This window comes from Panulirus ornatus, chromosome 37 (genome assembly GCF_036320965.1).
Source record: "Panulirus ornatus isolate Po-2019 chromosome 37, ASM3632096v1, whole genome shotgun sequence".
In the NCBI taxonomy this organism is placed as follows: Eukaryota; Metazoa; Arthropoda; class Malacostraca; order Decapoda; family Palinuridae; genus Panulirus; species Panulirus ornatus.
In genome coordinates this window covers 27884925-27905601 of record NC_092260.1, presented here as the reverse complement: position 1 = coordinate 27905601, position 20677 = coordinate 27884925, and the positions used below count along the sequence as shown (strand labels likewise).

The 20677-nt window shown below is 47.8% G+C and overlaps 1 protein-coding gene across 4 annotated transcripts in view; it reads left to right on the top strand.

Annotated features, from left to right (window-relative positions):
* The window catches only part of LOC139760641 (uncharacterized), a 137200-nt gene that overhangs the window by 18758 nt on the left and 97765 nt on the right, over positions 1-20677 (top strand). For all 4 annotated transcript variants that reach the window (XM_071684064.1, XM_071684063.1, XM_071684061.1 and 1 more), the window contains exons 4-6: positions 12690-12855; positions 14594-14664; positions 14832-15065. In XM_071684064.1, coding sequence (XP_071540165.1) covers positions 12690-12855; positions 14594-14664; positions 14832-15065 — 471 coding nt within the window. The remainder of the gene's footprint in view (positions 1-12689; positions 12856-14593; positions 14665-14831; positions 15066-20677) is intronic.

The following is a 20677-nucleotide window of genomic DNA, read 5'->3' as shown; positions in this document are numbered from 1 at the left end:
TAGCCTGTCTCGCACAAACGAACCGGATCTGCAAACGAATTGGACTCGCTGAAGGCTATTTTGGGCGTTTTTCAGTAATCCGGTTCGCAAATGACTTGAGGTTAAGCTGGCTTAATTGGTCAGGTCATCATGAGGTGCCGCTGATAAAATGCAGTGGAGTTATTTTCTTCAGTTTAACAACTGAATCAAAAAAACGACTGAAGAGGAGAAAGTGTTTGAGGATAAGTTGCGTTGCACGGTTGAAGTAGAGTGACACTTCAGGGTAAGGGCACGACGCCAAGTATGATTAATGTGAGACGGAATATCCCAGAAGAACTACATCACTAGATAGACACTAGACACTTGGCTTTGTGCTCTAGATACCAGTACAAAGTACGAAACACAATCTAGATTCTAGAGTGCAGTCTAGATCTTTTGTCACATAAACGATCACTTTGGTAATGATGAAAACAAAAATGGGAAAACAATCGTGAAAAGTTTACGCACACCAAAGTGGAAGGATCAGGAGTGAAATGTGTTGGGATGGTTGTAGGATCTGTGGATATATCGGGCGTGTGGGGGAGCAGGGAGGGAGGGAAAGTCAGGCGGGGAGGTGTAGGGAGGGAGAAACAGCTGGTGTGGAGAGAGAGAGAGAGAGAGAGAGAGAGAGAGAGAGAGAGAGAGAGAGAGAGATGATAAATATGATAGTCCCAATTTATAGTTATTTCTATCGAAATATGAAATCAGTATAACATTTATTATGGCAAATGAAAAAGAGAAATTGTTGCTAGTGATCGAAATATTACAATATCATGAAATCAGGGCTGCCAGTGTGAGGTCAGACCAATATTGGGGCATTTTTCCAAGTCCTTCGTCCGGTGTGTTGTATTGTTTCGCACAAAAAGTGGTAAGATTCTTTTTTTACCATGTGTACGTACTTATAACGTTAAGAGACGCGGTTCGGAGTGTAAAACTCTCATTCCTCGTTAACGCACGAGCAGTTGCGACGTGGGACTTGAGACAGTGACAGTCGAGTGATCTCAATCGTTCCATTTAGTTCTGATCTTCGACAGAGAGGTGGTCAGACCCGTGGATGATGTAGGACATGTTTTCCAGCCGTCCAGCCTCGTTCAGTACCCTCATAAATGAAAGTCATTCCCACAGTCTGAACTTGACTGGGATAATGGAATGGACCAAGTCTAGTTTTGATGCCTGCTGCCCCACACTCTGATGCTTGGTGTATAAAGATGTCCGTTCAGGGTCAAGTTAAAGGCCAAGCAAATCATACCCAAGGTTCGTACCAGCCTGCTCCAGGGTCGTACCGTCGTGCCTCACACTGGTTTGAAATAGTGCATTGATAAGAGGATCTCACAAGTCAAAGTGATGACTTGTTATTTTCATGACCCTTGCCTCTTTTCATGACCCTTGACCTCTTTTCATGACCCTTGACCTCTTTTCATGATCCTTAGCCTCTTTTCATGATCCTTGACCTCGTTTCTTCCATATTCACACGACTCGTTCTTCATAACTCTAGATTTTCCTTCAGTGGTCGCTACGCGTCAGCCCAGCATTTTGGCAAAATGTCGTCCTGAGAACCCGTGAATAAGTTCTCTGTCTTTTTTAGGGCGTATCAAGGTGTAGTGGGAGGAACCGCACCACCCCCAGAGAATTGTGAGGTCCTCCCTCCCCACTCTGTGTCTGGGGTCGACTTACGGGCCTGTGTTTGCACCCCGCCCGAGGCGACGAACCTTACTAACGCTTGAGACAAAAGGTGTTTTCATCACCGTGTCTCATGGTGGCCTGAGAACCACATTAGACGAGAATTTCAGCGACTGATTTTCTTTGAGAGAAAATGGGAGACCATTAACTTCAAGTTATATATATATATATATATATATATATATATATATATATATATATATATATATATATATATATATATATATATATATAAAGGCTAACGATCAGCCAGACGTCATATATATGTCATTTTACACGTCATCAGTGTTTTGACGTCACTAGCACGGAATTCCCCGTGTTGTCGATGACGACAACCAATGGGACTCTGCTTTCTCCCTATATCGTGACGATAGTGTGACGTCACCACGACGGACGATTGTCAGTGGTCGACCAGAACTAGTGTACAGCCACCCTCTGACGTCACTAGTTCATCCAACCATTTCTACGAACAACACGCAATGGAGAAACATCAAAGATATAAGTCAGGACAGGGGAAGAGGCGCTGGTATTTAACGCAAGCGGTGGAATTTATAAATGAGGGCGCCCGTGGTCCTTGGGGAGAGGGGAGGGAGGAACCTGTGAGCACAGAGCTGACCTCTCAACTGAGGAGTGAGGTAAAGGTTGTGGAGTGCGAGGCGCCGTGATAACCCCTATGGCAGGTGGGGTGACCGTCCGCCCTCCCTCCACCTCTACACACACACTCTCTCTCTCTCTCTCTCTCTCTCTCTCTCTCTCTCTCTCTCTCTCTCTCTCTCTCTCTCGGGTGTGAGACCATACATGCCCCCGGCAGGTGTTGTGAGGGCCACCACCTCAGGTGTTGTGCACGTACGGTGGGGACCACGACATGTAACACAACCCCCGTAGAGTTGTGTGTGTGTGTGTGTGTGTGTGTGTGTGTGTGTGTGTGTGTGTGTGTGTGTGTGTGTGTGTGTGTGTGTGTGTGTGTGTGCGTGCGTGTGTGTGTGTGTGTGTGTGTGTGTGTGTGTGTGTGTGTGTGTGTTGGGGGGGAGGGGGGTTATTCTTATCAATTATTCAAGCAGGAGACACACATTATCCTTCCTTGTCGTATGTAAAGGTCCAGGTCTTGCGTCCCTGCGTGCTAATTACCGCAGTAAGGTCGTTTTTTGGTCGTTATAAAGGGGGTGTAGGCGGGGGGTTTATGGTGTGTAATGTAAGTTGATGTGTTTTATGTCCTGTGGTTTGACAGAGCCTTGTTCCCTGCGTATTGATTCGCTGGATGACGGGGCTCGGCCAAAGACCCAGTTGAACGGTGACACAGGGGATGACGTCATATATTGAATGGTGGGCCAGTCTATGACGCCATTCAATAGAAAGGACTCCCTAGTGACGTAATGCGAACGTCATTATACGTGATGTCGACAGGGTCCCAGCACGACAAGACGGTACGACCCTTAATCACGAGAGTACAGTCGTTTTAGCACGACGAGGACGACCGACCCTCGGGGTATAATTGATAGGCCTTTGACCTGATCTTCACGGGTCAGGTCAAAGGTCTGGCCATCCTACTGAGGGGGTCGCACCTTCGTGGGCATTCGTAACTCTCCATTACACCTACACACTCTGACTCTACTGTCTCTTTTTTCCACGATACTTTTTCCCTCTGTCCTACGAGACTGTCTGCTTTTCTCCCCGCTACGCTAGTGTTAGATTAAGCTTTCTCGCTCTACCTACACTCACTCCTATGTTTTCTACTACACCCCCACACACAGCAGGTGTTATGCTAATCCTGAACACTTCAACATTACTCATAGGAAAGTTCTTCGCGCAGCTGCTGCCTCATACAGAGGAAGACCTGACCAGACGGGACTGGAAACAAGACTGGTTAGTAATGGAGTCGTTGGTCGATGGTGGCCTCAGTTAATGGTGTTCTTGGTCACTGGCGCCCTCGGGTACTGGCACCGTTAGTTGTGGCACGGTCGGATGATAGCTCGGTCGGGTAGTGACACGGTCGGGTATTAGCTCCATCGGGTAGTGGCACCGTTAGTAGTGGCACCGTCGGGTAGTGGCACCGTTAGTAGTGGCACGGTCGGGTAGTAGCTCCGTCGGATAGTGGCACCGTTAGTAGTGGCACGGTCGGGTAGCAGCTCCGTAGGATAGTGGCATCGTCGTTGGAAGGGAACGACACAAAAACCCAGGCGTAAAGTATGATGGCGGGCACCAGGTGCGTCTTGATTGGCTGGCCGAAGAGACGATCATTACAGCGTGTTTTTCTACGGATCAGTGATCTGTTTTTCTGCCAGTAAAGGTTTTTTTTGGGGACGACGTCTGTGTGTGGGAGAAAGCTTGTGGGTGTGAGGGGGCGGGGAGAGAGAGAGAGAGAGAGAGAGAGAGAGAGAGAGAGAGAGAGAGAGAGAGAGAGAGAGAGAGAGAGGAGGAGGAGGACGTGGGGAAAGAGTCGACAGCCTCGACTACACGACAGAACACGGCCCTGTCCCCAGGGTTGCCGTACCTCACACGAGGCGCCACAAGCGGAATTTCAAGTTAACTGTGATGTGAGGAGCTGAGTGGGATGTGTTGGTGTGTGAGGAGCTGAGCGGGATGTGTTGGTGTGTGAGGAGCTGAGCGGGATGTGTTGGTGTGTGAGGAGCTGAGTGGGATGTGTTGGTGTGTGAGGAGCTGAGTGCGATGTGTTGATGTGTGAGGAGCTGAGTGGGATGTATTGATGTGTGAGGAGCTGAGTGGGATGTGTTGATGTGTGAGGAGCTGAGTGGGATGTGTTGGTGTGTGAGGAGCTGAGCGGGATGTGTTGGTGTGTGAGGAGCTGAGCGGGATGTGTTGATGTGTGAGGAGCTGAGCGGGATGTGTTGATTACAGAAGTGTGGTGAAGGTGTGAGCGTGTGTCAAGCGCAGTTTGGCTTGCTGTCGGGTCCAGCTCACTCTTCGGGTTAACTAAAGCAGAATATTCAGATTTGCTTATTCAGGATCGTCGAGATCTATAGCTCTCTGTACAGCCGACCTCCTGGTGTGTGAAGTTGGTGTTTCTCATTAAGTCTTATTTCTTTTTTCCTACAAATCGCCGAATGTTCTGTTGTTTGTCATTTACTGGCATACAAGACTTTTCTAACTTTAGAAGTTTAGTCATTAATATTATCTTGTTCTCGTGGACTGTGTGGGCGCTGTGCCACCTGGCTTCGTGGGCTGGGCCTCCCGTCTTGGACTTGCAATATAAAGGGAGAGGTTCCTCTCTGCCGCAGGGCTGCCCGGGAGCTGCTATCAAAAAAACAAAGACAAATTGTTTCTGTTTCTTCAAGAATTAAGAAATCACCGACATTTGTTCCAACGGGACGTGAACGGCTCGTGGACGTCCTGACGGTCGCTCTGTTTCCCCTTCTATTTCTGTTGTGACGTTACGTATGTGTTGGTCATGTGAGATGTGACCTCACCCAGGTACTGTGGGAAGCCTCCGCACGGCCGTCATCCAGCGCGGTAATCAATGGAGAGGCAGATGCTCACTGAAGGATGGGGCTCCATAACGAAGCTTCGAACCTTCCTCGTACAGAGAGTTCAATTCTCCATCCCTTACTAAACCCCAGCTTTTCTCGTAGCGAGGCGTCGAACCTGTATCCTGTGCTGGAGGTTTCATAATAAGTGAGCAGACCCAAGATCTTGACCTTGTATAATACCTCTCCCGTACAGAGAGCTCGACCCTGTGTCCCAAAGAATTCAAGGAATCACAGATGTCGAGCCACTGACGCTACAGCTGCTCCCTGAACTCTCACGCGGCGAGGGATTAAAATCGCTTTACTGACGTGAAAGTTTGACCATTAGGAATTAAGAGGAAGGGGTCACGGCTGTTAGGACCATTGACACTTTTTATCAGTGATTGATCTATATGAGGGAGCGGTGGGCGGGTGGGGGGAAATCACCCAGGATGGGGAATGGGGCTGCTAGGGGCCAACATGAAAGACGATGGCAAATGGCGTGCTTGACTGTGATATGGCTGTCGGCAATCCCAAGGCGCAGTTGGCAGCGCCCTATACCCGGATGTGGAGAGTCATTGTTCGACCTCAAGTTTGCGCAAAGACGAGTGAGAGGAGTGAGTGTCGTCCTTAGTAGTGGTAGGCTGACTACTGGTGGCAGAGGCACCGACCCACCGAAAGGTTTTACGACGGTGAGAGCGGGTAGGTGTTCAACCTGTTATCCTTCGAGGGTAGAGACACTGATGACCAGTATGTGGCCCTGGGGCTTTTCTCCCACCACCTTCCTGCCTCTGGGCCAATACCGGGCCACTGTAGCCAGTAGTCACCTCAGGGGGACGTATGGTGTAGCCCTCACGCCAGGGGAACGTATTTTGTAATCAGTAGTCACTCCAGGGGGACGTCTGTCGGACATACACACTTTGGTGAGCGGGCCTTTTGGGCAAAAGGGGAAACCGCATGTAAAGAGAATGATTAGATTTGTCTATGGCGTTGAAAGCGAGAGAGGTGAGAGAGAGAGGTCTAATTTTTCTACAAAAAATGCAGTGGAAGACAAAAGAATACCAGAAATCACAGTCTAACGCTGTTGTGTTTAAATCTAAACGATTCAATGTACAGGGCTTGTGCACGCGATCATTACACAACTCCGAGAAAAAATCGAGAAAAAATCTTCAGCATTCCATTAGCAAACCTTTGTTGCACGGTTCTTGGAAAACACCCAATGTGCAAATTATAATGACTCGTTGAAATAAATCTATAATAACCAGCTTTTAGCTCTATATTCTGAGAGATAAGATCTTAATTGCCCCTAATAGTTATTGACCATCGCTAACCTGAGAGACATTGTCTCATATTTATTCAAACTGTGTATTGATCGTTGCTTAAAGCAGGTGTGTCGCGTGCACGTTGAGTTTGTCGCGTGGAACAGGTGCGTTGTGTGGAGTAGACGTATTGCGTGGGAGAAATTTGTCGCTTGGAGCGGGTGTGTTGCGTATAGTTGGCATGTTACGTGGATCAAGCGTATTGAGTGGAGCAGGTGTTGCTAACTGAGGGTGATAGTTAGCGGGTCGATGTCGGGGAGGTTGTTGAAGGGTGACACTTCTGTCATTGTCGCTTTTGAGCACCACGACGCGCGAGTACGATCATTAAGGGGTCAAGGTCAAAGGATCTGGCCGTCATACCCAAGGGACATGTCCTCAGGCTCAGGGTGGTTAAGCCAGGGAGTTCATGGGACGAGTAGGCTGGGCCACGATGGACGTGCCTGCTACCCTCCCCTGCCTTGCCCAGGGCCTGCCCTATAGCAGTAGAGACAGCCTGACAGTCATATGATACTGTGAGTGATCGGTGCAATGGTCTCTCTCTCTCCCTCCCTCCCTCCTCTCTCTCTCTCTCTCTCTCTCTCTCTCTCTCTCTCTCTCTCTCTCTCTCTCTCTCTCTCTCTCTCTCTCAGCAGCTGATCTTGATCCAGATCTACGGTTGTCACAGGTGATCTCATATTAACCCGTATGATGGCTGGGCGTAGCGTGCATCACACTCGCACTTACCCCGTCAAAGTCCTCGCTCCTCACGTCTCCTGGAGGTCACTCAGACGGGAGAGAGATGTAAGAGGAGGAAATGCGACGCGAGGTCCTGCCTTCAGCAGCGTGTGCATCACCGAAGGATCACATGTCTGGGTCTTCATCCTCTCATTTCCTTGTGGGACATTATCTTTTGGGGGGTCGACCCTGACCCGTGGCCCTAATCGGTTCTCCTGCTACACCCTGACAGAGGCACCAGTAGCCGTGACCGGTGCCTCTCAGTGGCCGTGACCGGTGCCTCCTCGTATTGTACCTGTCCTCTATAGGAAGCGCATCTTACTAATTCTCATATTCTGTATATTACTCTCCTCGCTTCCTTTTCCCACCGTAACCTTATGGCGGTTCGCGAAGAATAGGAAAAATTATAGGAATCCAAATCAAGACATTATCGGGAAAATGATGCCAGAAAGAAAATGGAATCGTGGTATCTGCTAATGTCATGAATGTAGGTCGAATGTCAGCCGGTGACGTGTGTGTGTGTGTGTGTGTGTGTGTGTGTGTGTGTGTGTGTGTGACGTCACAGGCCATTCAGACCAACCGGGTGTAATCTTTGTTTCCTTGAGGTTGGAGCAGCGAGGTCTATCAGAACCTCCATGTCTTGTCCTTGTTGCTCTGTGCTCCTATTCCTCCCCGGGCTGAGCCTACGTGTGTTAGAGCAACGCACGCGCGTGCACAACCTGGCCTGATATTAGGGAAACAATTAACACAGGTGAAGAGATGCGTGAGCGTGGCATGAGGGGGAGGTGTCTTTACTAGAGTACACACACACTTCGACGCATGCCTCGGTCCACGGCGTCTTGAGCCTCGAACGACGTACCACCTGGTGTCGAACCCTGATGGGCTGCAGGCTGGACGAGTGACGAAGCCTCAAGCACTGTTTTGTTATCTAGACGCTAATGAAAAGCCAGTGTAGGAAGGACAGCTACCGTCATGTATATATATATATATATATATATATATATATATATATATATATATATATATATATATATATATATATATATATGAAGTCATGAAATGACGGGATGTCTGTATCTTGCTCGGGTTTAAACGTCACCGTCTATTTTGAGAGACATGATTGGTCAATTTGGCTGACGCAGCGATCGGTCATGCCACACGCAACAGCGCTCGAGGGAGGAGGAGGAGGAGGAGACCTCGGGATGATTTTCTGTCACTGATTTCCAGGTCTCACACCTGTGTACAGGGGGGATGCCAGGCTGGCGTAGATTTGTGGGGGAATTGTCCCATGATGTGGGAGTTGATGGAAGGGACATTTACATGGTGGGAGGGAGGGAGAGAGGTGAGGGGTCCCAGATGGCTCACATCAGCAGTGGTTCACGTCAATTTAGGAACAACGCCTCGGAAAACTCGAGAGTCAGGGGGAACAATTATGGTGGTATGGCGGCTATAACACCGCCATGGCATGCGGGAGGACACGGGATCGATCTCGCGATGTAGCGTTACTTCCACAGACGCTGACAGACAGACAGACAGACAGACACCACTACAACGCAAGGCCAACTCATAAATATTTACATTCCATCATTTTCATAACGTAATCACGTCAGGCCACTTCGCTACATCAGTACAATTAACCAAGTGTTCTGAGGGCGTTTGGGTCTTGTGTGGCATTGGTGTTGGTGATTGTGATGTCATCAGTACATTTACCTACGTCAGTACAATCGAACACGTCAGGACAGAGTTAACTACGTCAGTGTAATCAACCACCTTCAGCACAGGTAACCACGTCTGCGCAGTTAACCACGCCAACACAGTTAACCGCATCAGCGCAGTTAACCACGCCAACACAGTTAACCACATCAGCGCAGTTAGCCACGTCAACACAGTTAACCACGTCAACACAGTTAACCACATCAGCACAGTTAACCACATCAGCGCAGTTAACCACGTCAACACAGTTAACCACATCAGCGCAGTTAACCACGTCAACACAGTTAACCACGTCACTACAAAGATAAAGTGAACACCAGCAAGGAGGAGGGTGTGTTGTGGTGACCCCCTCAGAAATAACCCACTTGCCAGACTGTGGCGAACCTGACGTGGAAAACAAGTCCCTCGCAGCTCATCACGTTAGCCCAGAACTTTTTGCCCCTCGCTGGAGCCACAACAGAGTGATTGCATCCACAACACTGTAATTGCTCTGTGGAGCCACAACAGAGTGATTGCTCTATGGAGCCACAACACTGTAATTGCTCTATGGAGCCACAACACTGTAATTGCTCTGTGGAGCCACAACAGAGTGATTGCATCCACAACACTGTAATTGCTCTATGGAGCCACAACACTGTAATTGCTCTATGGAGCCACAACACTGTAATTGCTCTATGGAGCCACAACAGAGTAATTTCACTCTGGAACCACAACTCTCGAACCACGAGAGTAATTGCACTCTGGCACCACAACCGAGTGATTGCAGTGTTGTTGAACCTTGACACACTGATTGCTTTTCGAAGCCACACTAGAGTGATTGCACACTGATGCCACGACGGAGTGATCATGCACTCAGAGATACAAGGATTTTCACTCGCGAATATTAACCATTGCATAAGGCTCTTCGAAAAGAGTAATCATGCTGAATTTCATGTTGCATTTGGTGGGAAACATACTGCATTCGCTGCGATGGTTGTCGTTTCTTGTTGAAATCTGTTCTTTCCTTTGAATTCGTATCATGGGCATGCTCCCCCTCTGGCTTTCCTACGACGCTGTACAACATTCAAGCCAAACTGTTCACTGTGGGAAGACGATCGCACACAACAGCAGACGGAACTGAGATTTCGTTAGGAAATACTGTCCTCAGCCCACACGTGGAACACTTCCGCTCGCTGGGTCCTGCGTGTTAACATCCATCTTCAGTATGCCGCAAAGTCACACACACACACACACACACACACACACACACACACACACACACACACACACACACACACACACTCAACAGGTGACAGCGTGCGGGGGAATCACGCAAATCTGGGGTGTTAGCTTGACCTGCTTACGAGTTTTCTCGACGGGGAAGGTCAAACGCGACGATCATTTGTGCAGGGAATCTGGTGACGTGTGTGTGTGTGTGTGTGTGTGTGTGTGTGTGTGTGTTTTCATCTCCCGTGTGCGTAAATATACCTATCGTTGCGGATAAGCAAGGTGGTCGAGGTCCTCACCAGTATGAGAGGGTATCACGCGCGTCGCATGCCACCTCACGTCAGATCCAAGATGCTGAAGACGAGTGCAAATCAGGTGTTTGTCCTGGGGACTTCTGAGTATCGGTCGCTTCCTCTGGTCGCGTCTTACGTTGTGAAATTATTTTATTTTTTTGTCCTCCCTCTGTCTCTCTCGCTCTGAAGGAGGTACTCAGTGTTGCACATCTCTGGTGGTGTGCAGGAGAGAAAACACACCGATCTGTTCATTTCTGCCACTGCTGTTCCTTCGTAGTCTCACACTTCAAGGAGGACAAGATATAAGGAAGTATACACCCTCAAAGCAATGCTGTATTGAAAATGCATCACAGAAGTCGTCGACTGAAGAAGGTGGGGAACATGCAAGAAAGCTTCAGCTCAATGGAATCAAAAACTAAAACGTCTGCTTCAAAAAATAAGTGAACGCCAGGAGATGTCAAAGATATAAGAGTGGAACCCCTGCGAAGTCAGGGGGTGCACCGAGCGATCCGAATGTAATGTAAACCTGACATAAAAGGAAGACATGAAAGGTGCGGGTCGTGGAGGCCCCCCACAAGGGGTGGGGGGGAGGGGGGGAACGAGCGACATTGAAAATGGGAGTGGGGGGAGGTCATATTTAAAAGGGTTTGCGTACACAAAGAGGATCAGACCATAACACAGGAGCTGGACTAAGTCACATTAAAAGCAGGGAGAGCAAAGGCATAGGTCGTGTGGGAACAGTGTGCATAAATGTCGACCCCTTATCAGGTAAACATCTCGGGTGGAATATGTACGAATGTGGTGCTTTTAAAGCTACGAGGAGCCATCAGCTGCAAGATTAACATCAATGAGCTCAGTCTGTTGTGAGGTGAAGCTGAGATGACCTGAGATTAAGCTGTGATGAGGATGAGTCTGTGTCACTGAGGCGACTGCTGTCAAATGAGGGTCTCCTGAGCGAAGACTGGAGTGAGGTAAGACCACAGTGAGGTGTCTGTGCTCTGAGATGAGGCTGCCATGAGCTGAGATTATTATGAGATAAGACTCAGCGGAAGGTATGGCATTCTGAGATTTCTACGATTTGAGCGTACCAAACCTTCAGACGACGGCTGACTGAGCTGAGACGAAGACGAGCCTGCCATTTGCTGAGACAGACACAAGCTGATACATATGTAAACTGAGACTACAGTACCGTGAGCTGAGAATACTGTAGCCTGAGATGATCGTGAATTAAGACTAATATTGAGCTGGGAGTGTTTTACTCTTACATTAATATCAACTCAGGCTTACTTGTAGGTTCGTGCTTCCAAGAGTTTAGATTACTTTCAGCTGAGGTTTGCGTGACCTCAGACTTTCAGCTGAGGTTAGCGTGACCTCTGACTTTCAGCTGAGGTTACCGTGACCTCAGACTACCGTGTGATTAGACTCAGTACTCCGAGCTCAGATTATCCCGTGCCCAGACTATTCCCAGCTAAGACCATCCCAAGCACAACATCATTACACGTACACTGGGTTAGAGGTTGCTAATGGAGCTTTTCCTCTAGCGGTCTGTGTGGTTTCTTGTGAATTCGATGCGGGTGCCGAACTGCACCTCGGGAGCAGAGGGATCTCGGGTGGCAGGAGTTGACGGCGGCGAGTATTGGTGCGATAACTTCATCCCTAAGTATCTGATCATGATAGATTGAGATGCTAGTTCACAATTTCTGGGCCGACGCCTCGCACTGTTTCGATTCTTTTCCAGTGCCAGTGTTGGCTGGTTGAGGTACACCATGTCGTCTGCATTTCGTATGGTGCAACTGCTGGCCGCTAGAGGCGCCCCGTAGTATTTACAGTTCAGTGTATTGCTTCTGGTGGTCATGAGAGAGTTCTTATGGTCTTAATGTTGCCAAATGTATCAGCGTATCTCTTTATCACTCTCACTCTTCCCTCGTGAGCCAGCTTGTAGCACCTAGTTTCTCATTACCTTTGTTATGTACCACGGAATATGATGCTCTCTATCTGATTAACAATCCTACCTCTATTATCTTTGTTCAGTGGGGGAAGGAACCCTCTGCTTGATCATCGGTTCTTCATCTGTATTGGTGAGTGAGGAGGAGCCCTCTGCTTTGCTCATTCAGTATCTATCAATATAGTGGTTAAGTAGGACACTGGGACTGTCCCCCAGCGGGTAAAACCGTCATAGACCATCATGTCCTCTGTCACCTAGCTTTCCCACGCCCTCCCGAGTGCCTAGAGTGATCACCCCGCCGTCACTACACTGACCTGGTCACCTCTTATTCCTTCGGCAGATCTACAGCTCGGAGGCCCGCACGGATCAGCTGCTGCGTGTGTCCGGAGACCTGACAGGGGACTGGCTCGTCACCTCTCCCGACGACACCCTCGTCGTGGACTTCATCAGTGACGAGTACACTACCTACGACGGCTTCCACCTCGCCTACCGCTACGAGCCCAGAGGTACGTCGGTCGGTGAGCCACGAGGGACGTTGGTTTCCCCAGAGGTATGTCGGTCCGTGAGCCGACGGCGCGGCTGTCGGCCCACGGCCAACCTGACTGTTCATTCTCCCTTTGGGGCTGGTTGATGAATGGGTACCGAGCTCAGGCTGGTGTGTGTGTGTGTGTGTGCATACATACACAGAAGTAAAGACGTGGTACATATATACAAGATAAGAGACCAGGCAACACGATTATAAATCTGCCAAATTGTAATTGCTAATTGTAATCACGCACATCACATAGTCACACACACAGACAGTCATACCAGAGGAAGCTACTCATCGCTAGAGCTAAGTCCTTATCTATGAAGCTCATATCCCTCCAAGTGACGCCAGCGGGAATGATTAAGCCCAATAATGGCACATGATTTCCCCTGGTGCATAGTGGAACCAATCACACCTTCCAATCAGCCAGGCAGACTCTCCTTAACCTACCAATCAGACCACAAGACCGCCCTCGGTAATTGTCGTTAACCCTTGTTGGATCAACTCGCTACCATCGACAGAAACTAAAGTTTCAGAGATTCGTCTCGAGACAGTAAGTCTCCCTGCCACTCAGCAGAGACAGTGAACATGTGATAACAATTTCTCATCATCACCGCCACACGTCAGGCAGGCTTTAAATCCTATCAGTGGACGGCTTTCCAGTCAATCTTCTCCAGTCTTCCTTTCATTCCTTGTTCTCTCTGTGTGGACAAACACGCTTCAATTTCATCGCAGGAGGATTACTCAAACAACGATCCAAAATACCGTAACTATCATTCAATCTATCGTCTGATGCCGAAGGTTTCGTCATTGGCATCTTTGCGGTAATCATTTTGGTACTCCAGTTTGAGGAGTATGTATAGGTCAATGATTATAGAAGTTGACCTCGACTGGATGCGTACGAACCATTTGATGCGAACGAATCTGTTTATATGTTTTCTTCAATTGCCTTTTCATTCTGTTTTCTGTAGAGAATACGACACACCCAACAGAACGTCCTGTTGAGACCATAATTAAAAATACACACTGTTTAATTCAACGCTTTCTTGGAGCTTCTTCTCGAATCTCATAAGAAGACACACCTTTTGGATGTATGTATTCCCTTCGTTAGGCGAATCATTCATCCAGCGCCACTAGATTATTCTGACGTACAGAACTAAGAACAAATAATGCATGTAATCCGTGGGACAGGAGAACATCTAAATTGGATAACGGTGTAGCACGTTGTGAGGTGTTCATTTGGTGGAGCTCAGCTTAAATACGACTCCCAGTATTGTCTCGCTGTCCCCACACAGGCAAGGCCTTTGTCCTGGCGTTACAACAAAGGACACCATCTCACACTTTACTTAATGGTTGGGCGAGGAAACTGTTTTGGTAAAATATTACAAGATTTGGTTGGCGATATGTTGTGGAAGATTGGCGATATGTTGTGGAAGGTTGGCGATGTGATGTGCGAGGTTGGCGATATGTTGTGGAAGATTGGCGATATGTTGTGGAAGGTTGGCGATGTGATGTGCGAGGTTGGCGATATGTTGTGGAAGGTTGGCGATATATTGTGGAAGGTTGGTGATATCTTTTGCAAGGTTGGCGATATCTTGTGTAAGGCTGGCGATATAATGTGGATGGTTGGCGATATGTTTGAAAATAGCTCTGTAGTGGCTTCAGGTGAAGGATGTATCAGACACATACTAACTGTAATCTTCTCCCCCACACAGCATGCATGGAGGGCGGGGTGACAATCAACGAGGAGCACCTGATAGCACTACCTCCCCTCAATCTCCACGGGGTGAGTACCGGGGTGAAGGGGGGAAGCTGGGGTGAAAGTGGGGTTGGGAGAAGGATGAAATGGTGGAGCTGAGGCCAGGGTCAGGAAGGGAAGATGTGGACGTCCACCATCAGCTGCCTGTTAATTTATAAGGCAGTTTATAAGACCTCCTCCCTCTCCTTCGTCAGGTGGTTCCTGGACCCCGGTTGGAGAAGCCCCAGCAGCTGCCGTTGCTGAAGCCTGCCGGAGCCAAGCGTGAGGTGGGCAAGGGAGGGCTGTTGGCCGAGCGGCCCATGACCTGGCTGCCGCTGGCCAAGTACTCGCCCTGGGCCAACTGCACCTGGAGGGTGGCCGTGGACATGAGGAACATCGTCAGGCTGGATTTCCTCCGCTTTAACACCGGCGTTAAGGACGTCATGACGGTACGTGCCTGTGTCGAGAGAGAGAGAGAGAGAGAGAGAGAGAGAGAGAGAGAGAGAGAGAGAGAGAGAGAGAGGGGTTCAGCTTTACACATCAATCAGCAGAATGTCTTTTTAGGTCCAGTATACATGTAATAAGAATCATTGTGTTTTATAGTAGTTTTCACTGGGTATATGCATCTCTAGGTAACCATTGCTGTACGTATATATATATATATATAAAGCTAGCAGCGAGTAGTGGTGGAGCTAGCTACCCCGCAGCTCCGCGCAACAGCGAGTAGCGGGCGGTAGAGCTGCTTCCACAAGGCTGCCTCTGATATTAAAATGAGGGACAACACCGAAGCCTTAATATCCCGAGCTGACTGGGCCCGACTTAACCCAGCCAGCCAACCCTATCTCTTCCCACCACACGAAGACAACGTTGCCTCCCTCTTCGTCTCGCCCTCGGGATTCTCATATACTTTCTGCATTAGATGAGGCGAAAGAAAGGTAGACAAAACAGAAAAGAAGAAATAGAGAGGAAAGAGAAAGAAAAATAGAGGCAGAAATGGAGAGGAGAGAGAGAGAGAGAGAGAGAGAGAGAGAGAGAGAGAGAGAGAGAGAGAGAGAGAGAGAGAGTTCGTATCTTCTCAATGGCTCCTGCTGGCGCTGAACAAAGCTGTTCCACCGACGTTGAATTCACTGATCTTGACACTGGTTTAGCCTTTGATATCTGCCTGTGTTCGTCCTTGTTCTATATCCTCGTCAGTCCAGCCAGACAAGCTTGTTTCTCTCCTTTCTGTTGCAAGGAATCGTTAATTAGTTAGTTGGTTATGCAATCGTTGGATCTCCTTTATAGGATTCCCATTGCCTCGAGGCTGCGCTCCAAACGGGAGCAAGGTTAGATAGGCTTCCTCGGGGAGTGGAAGTCGTCCGTTGAAGATGATGACCTCTCGCTCGCTGTGTTCGCCTGCAGGTAGGGTCCGGAAACACCTGCCAATATATATATATATATATATATATATATATATATATATATATATATATATATATATATATATATATATATATCACATCACCCTTGGCAAGGCTGTACCGTCAGTTGACGAGGCACGTTACTTTACAGTCTTGCCAAAGAACTTTCGCCCCTAACGTCCTTACTGTCCCTGCTAATGAATGTAGCGCAGCTCTCGAAAAGGGTATTTGGTTAACACGAGACCACTTTTTGAAAACGGTCCTGGGGTCATGAATAATGATACAGAGGATAATAGTAATAATAGCGATAATGATAATGATGATGAGTACAATGATAATTGATTGGTGCCTTCATAAATATTGTAGAACTTATTCATCAAAGTTATTAAGCAATGATAATCAATGTATTATATACTATCATTTTTCAAGAGAAAAAGATATCAGTTTATCTCAATACAAAGTTATAGATAAAGATGTTGATAAGTAAGATAAAGATATAACTGGTCGTGGCTGTTGGGGAGGGGATTAATGCCTCGCGTGCTTTGTAGCCATACATCTCGACCCTACACCTCATGCAAACATCATCCTGTATTTGTTTAGTGTTGGGTTTTAACGAGTGTCAACAACGAAAAGGTCTCCCTGGACACAATTACCAGTATTAACACGAAGCAGGGAATCCCTCTTAGGTAAACAGTGAGTAAATAGTGATCTAGGCCGACTCATACCACTATTGCTGCCCGACATACTATATCTTCGAGGTGGGAAGCCCCAGATCCCTGGAATGAAGGTTGACTCGATGTGTATATACGGCGAAGGGTCACAGTCAGGACTCAGCGTGAATCCTTTGAGCACGACGGAACGACCCCTTAAATCCCCGGGTCCGACCCCCTCCTGGGGTACAGTGGCATGACCTTCGACTTGACATCAAAGGTCGTACCATCATTCTTAAGGGTCGTAAGGGCAAGTGCTTAAGGATGGTTTCGTCGTAACCAAGTGTTTTAGGGGTAAAGGATACCTGAGTTAGACCGGAGCCGAGCTATCGTACATTACTTCGACGATTGTTGTACTTGATCCATCGCTCGCTGCAGCAGATAAACTAGCTTGCCTCTCTCTCCATCACTGCATCACAGTTCCCTCTCACATCTCCGGATATTTGTACATCATTTGATGGTCTTTAGTGTGCCTTATGAACTTTCATCAGCCACACTACAGCTCCTTTTGGTAATCCACGGGAGGAGAGGGAACTGGTAGTTCTTGGTACACTCCAGAAGGGAAGTAACCGTTGCTATCCCATGGACGGGAAGAAGTTGACCCTTCCTAGTACACTCACAACCGGAGGAAACTGGACCCTCCCACGGACGAGAGAGAACTAGTAGTTCATATTTATTTGACTTGTCTTTAACGCCTGAGGCGTGGAAGGAAAAACATACAAGAAATCATAGATTAAAAAGAATCACGGAGTATTGAGGGTGTCTGGCCAACCAGTGGCGGTAAATATTTGCCAGCCTTGGCGCCACAATGGCCTCAGCGGCTCGAGCGTTCGATTGTGGCGTAAAATTCAAGGTGTCTGGCAGGAGTAAACACTATTCATGGCACGCCTGCCAATAATCCCGTATCTTACCCCTGCACGCCACAACCATTCTTAATATAAACAAAATTATGTTCAGGCGTATTTGTTCTCAGAAATTGCTTCCCAGTTTTTTTCTACGTTTTCTTAATGTAAATTTTCTGTGACGTGTTGACTTTGTCCCGTGCGTTATGACTTGAAAGAATCGGATGAAGGATTTTTTTTTCCCCAAGTTCTTTCTTCCTTTCTTTCCTTTTATATCAAAGTCTCCGGTCACGAGCAAAAGTCCTCATCAAGGCTGGGCCTTAGTTAAAAGAAAATAAAGGCTGAAGAGATGGAAAAGTAAGGAAAAATGAGGAAAAAAAATATGTCTGAGAGTTTTGGGCAAAGTGGAGGAGAGAGCGGGTCGGTGGACGCTGCTATGCGAGACACGACGAGGCAAAGAGTTGCAAAGCTTTGAGGTGTAAGGCAAGAAACTCGGATCACAATGGCCCACTCTGGAGTTGCTGACGGCCACACTAAGTCATCCGGTGACGCACTGGCTGGCCGAATATTACGTGGTCTGTGCTGCTGATGATGAAGGGTAACCAGGCAGTCACCTCTCGCGAGCAGAGAGTAAATAATAAGAACCATCATCTATGTGGTGAGGGAAGTGGGATGAGTTTGAGGTCAGGATGAGGGAGTTGATACGTCTGATATGTTTTGGACTACTACAACACGAAGGATTTCCTTTGACGTTACACTACAACACGAAGGATTTCCTTTGACGTTACACTACAACACGATGGATTTCCTTTGACGTTACACTACAACACGAAGGATTTCCTTTGACGTAACACTACAACACGAAGGATTTCCTTTGACGTTAGATTACAAGCCGATGGATTTCTGTGACGTTAAGGTAACAACACAACACAAACCGGGATTTCATTTCCTGGCGTCTCACATCAAATGATTCTTAACGAGACTCAATCAGAGAGCATTAATATCACGCCAGCCGCGACGCAATTAAGGCATCCGTCTCTCTCAAACTTGGAGACCATCACAACCCAACTTTACGAGCTGTTCATTGAACTTTCCCTTCTCCTCCTCCTTTCAATTTTCTCTCTGGGTTTCTAAGGGAAGCGGACAATCAATTGAAGTCAGTCCGGGAAACTGGTGATATCTGATTCCAATTACTGTTGTGTAATCGAAGATGTAGCCACAGTCAAGGGTTGTACGAGATGTTGTGACTAGGAAGAGATCTGTCGACGATCTGGTTGTAGAAGATGTTATCGGTCGGTTAGGGGGTCGATCGACTGGGTTTTGGTCGTATAATGTAATCCTTAGCGCTCTACTCCCTGATGCTGGCACGTTACTGCCTTCAAGTGACACGTTACTGCTCTCATCTGATACATTACTGTCTTCTTCTGACACGTTACTACCCTCACCTGACATGTTACTACCTTGAACTGACACGTTATTGCCTTCAACCTTCTGTAGACCTTTTCTTCTTCTAAGTGATGGATGTAGGAAGCTTAACGCTCCACTATACTGTCTTATTCTGTTATTTATTTTCAAATCCAGTACGTCTTCACCTGTCTTGTTAATATCATCATTTCACACTCGTCTATGCCCAGTTTGATTGTACTTTCTTCTAGTGTGGAGTTCCGTCCACTGAGAGCATCTTTAAACCATTGCATGACCTCAGGAACCTCTGTGACGTCTTGTACATCAGTATGTGTGGCACTGTTTGGATCAGCCAGTCCAGCGAGCGTCTTTCATAAGTAAATTGAACACCGGAGGCGACATCACACAACCCTGTCTCACTTGACGTCGAACTGACGCTAGGCCACCTCTCCTTTCCTCCCTATGACCTTTCCTACCGCACGCGGCGGCGTAAGGACATTGTAAGAACTGATCAGGAGTTACTGGCGACCTCCAGTGTGGGTCTTCTGGCGTCTCTCATGATCTATTCCTCGAGATGCGATTTAATGCCTTTCCTTGATGAAAAAAAGTGTTTTGTTCTACACCTCACGACCGGGAGTTCTCTGCTCAGGACCTCAGAGGGAATACTTGATCCACTGTAGCCCCTCCAGGTTTGTTGCCCTTCCAGGTCTGTCGACCTTCAAGGTCTGGAAGCAGACTGGCCTCCTTCAGGACCCTCGTCTCCCATAACTATCATTTTGGCCTCCAGGATTCTTTCTAAGATGGTCAACAGCCACACAAAGCCTTCCATTGTCTATATGTTTTCGCCAGACTATATCTTAACTCGTTTGCTACGTAAAGATAAAAATAAAACTCTCGGAAATCTATTTCTAAATCATAGTCAATCTTAGAAAATAAAAAGAACACTTTTCCTTTTCTTCCCCTTCATCATTTCCCTGTTTTTCCTGGCAACTGGGCCACTCAGTCCTTCATCCAGCGTCTCACGAGGCTCATTTTCTTCTTGATCTCGTTTTATAGATCTGTCCATTACGGTGGACGATCTATATTTCCCGTGTGCCACTCACACACACACACACACACACACACACACACACACACACACACACACACACACACACACACACACACACTTTAGTCCCACTGTTTCTTCTGCTCTTCGGCTGATGGCTTCCACTGGGAACCCCTCGCAGCTTTGCCTCAGTGTGTCCTCTCTCTCTCTCTCTCTCTCTCTCTCTCTCTCTCTCTCTCTCTCTCTCTCTCTCTCTGCTCTTCCCCGCCGATCGTTGATTCACAAGCCCTCCAGTGGCAGTTTTCCCACGAGAATTGGTCTCTTGCTTCAGAAGGTGTAGGCCAGACCATTAAGTGCAATAAAGACTTGTCTTTCTCCCTCCATGCGAAGACGAGTGAGACGCCTGGCGGACTGACGTAGGTATTACGTCACGTTAATGTAAGAAGAAATCATTTTCGCACATCTACGGTCAGAGGAGGTAGAGTCCAGTCCTGCCTCGCTCCTTCAACTGTTTATCAAATGATAAGATCAGTTTTCCATCAGAAAACGTCCCTTAAGAGATAAAAACTCTCTCTCTCTCTCTCTCTCTCTCTCTCTCTCTCTCTCTCTCTCTCTCTCTCTCTCTCTCTCTCTCTCTCTCTGAATTTCACCACGTCC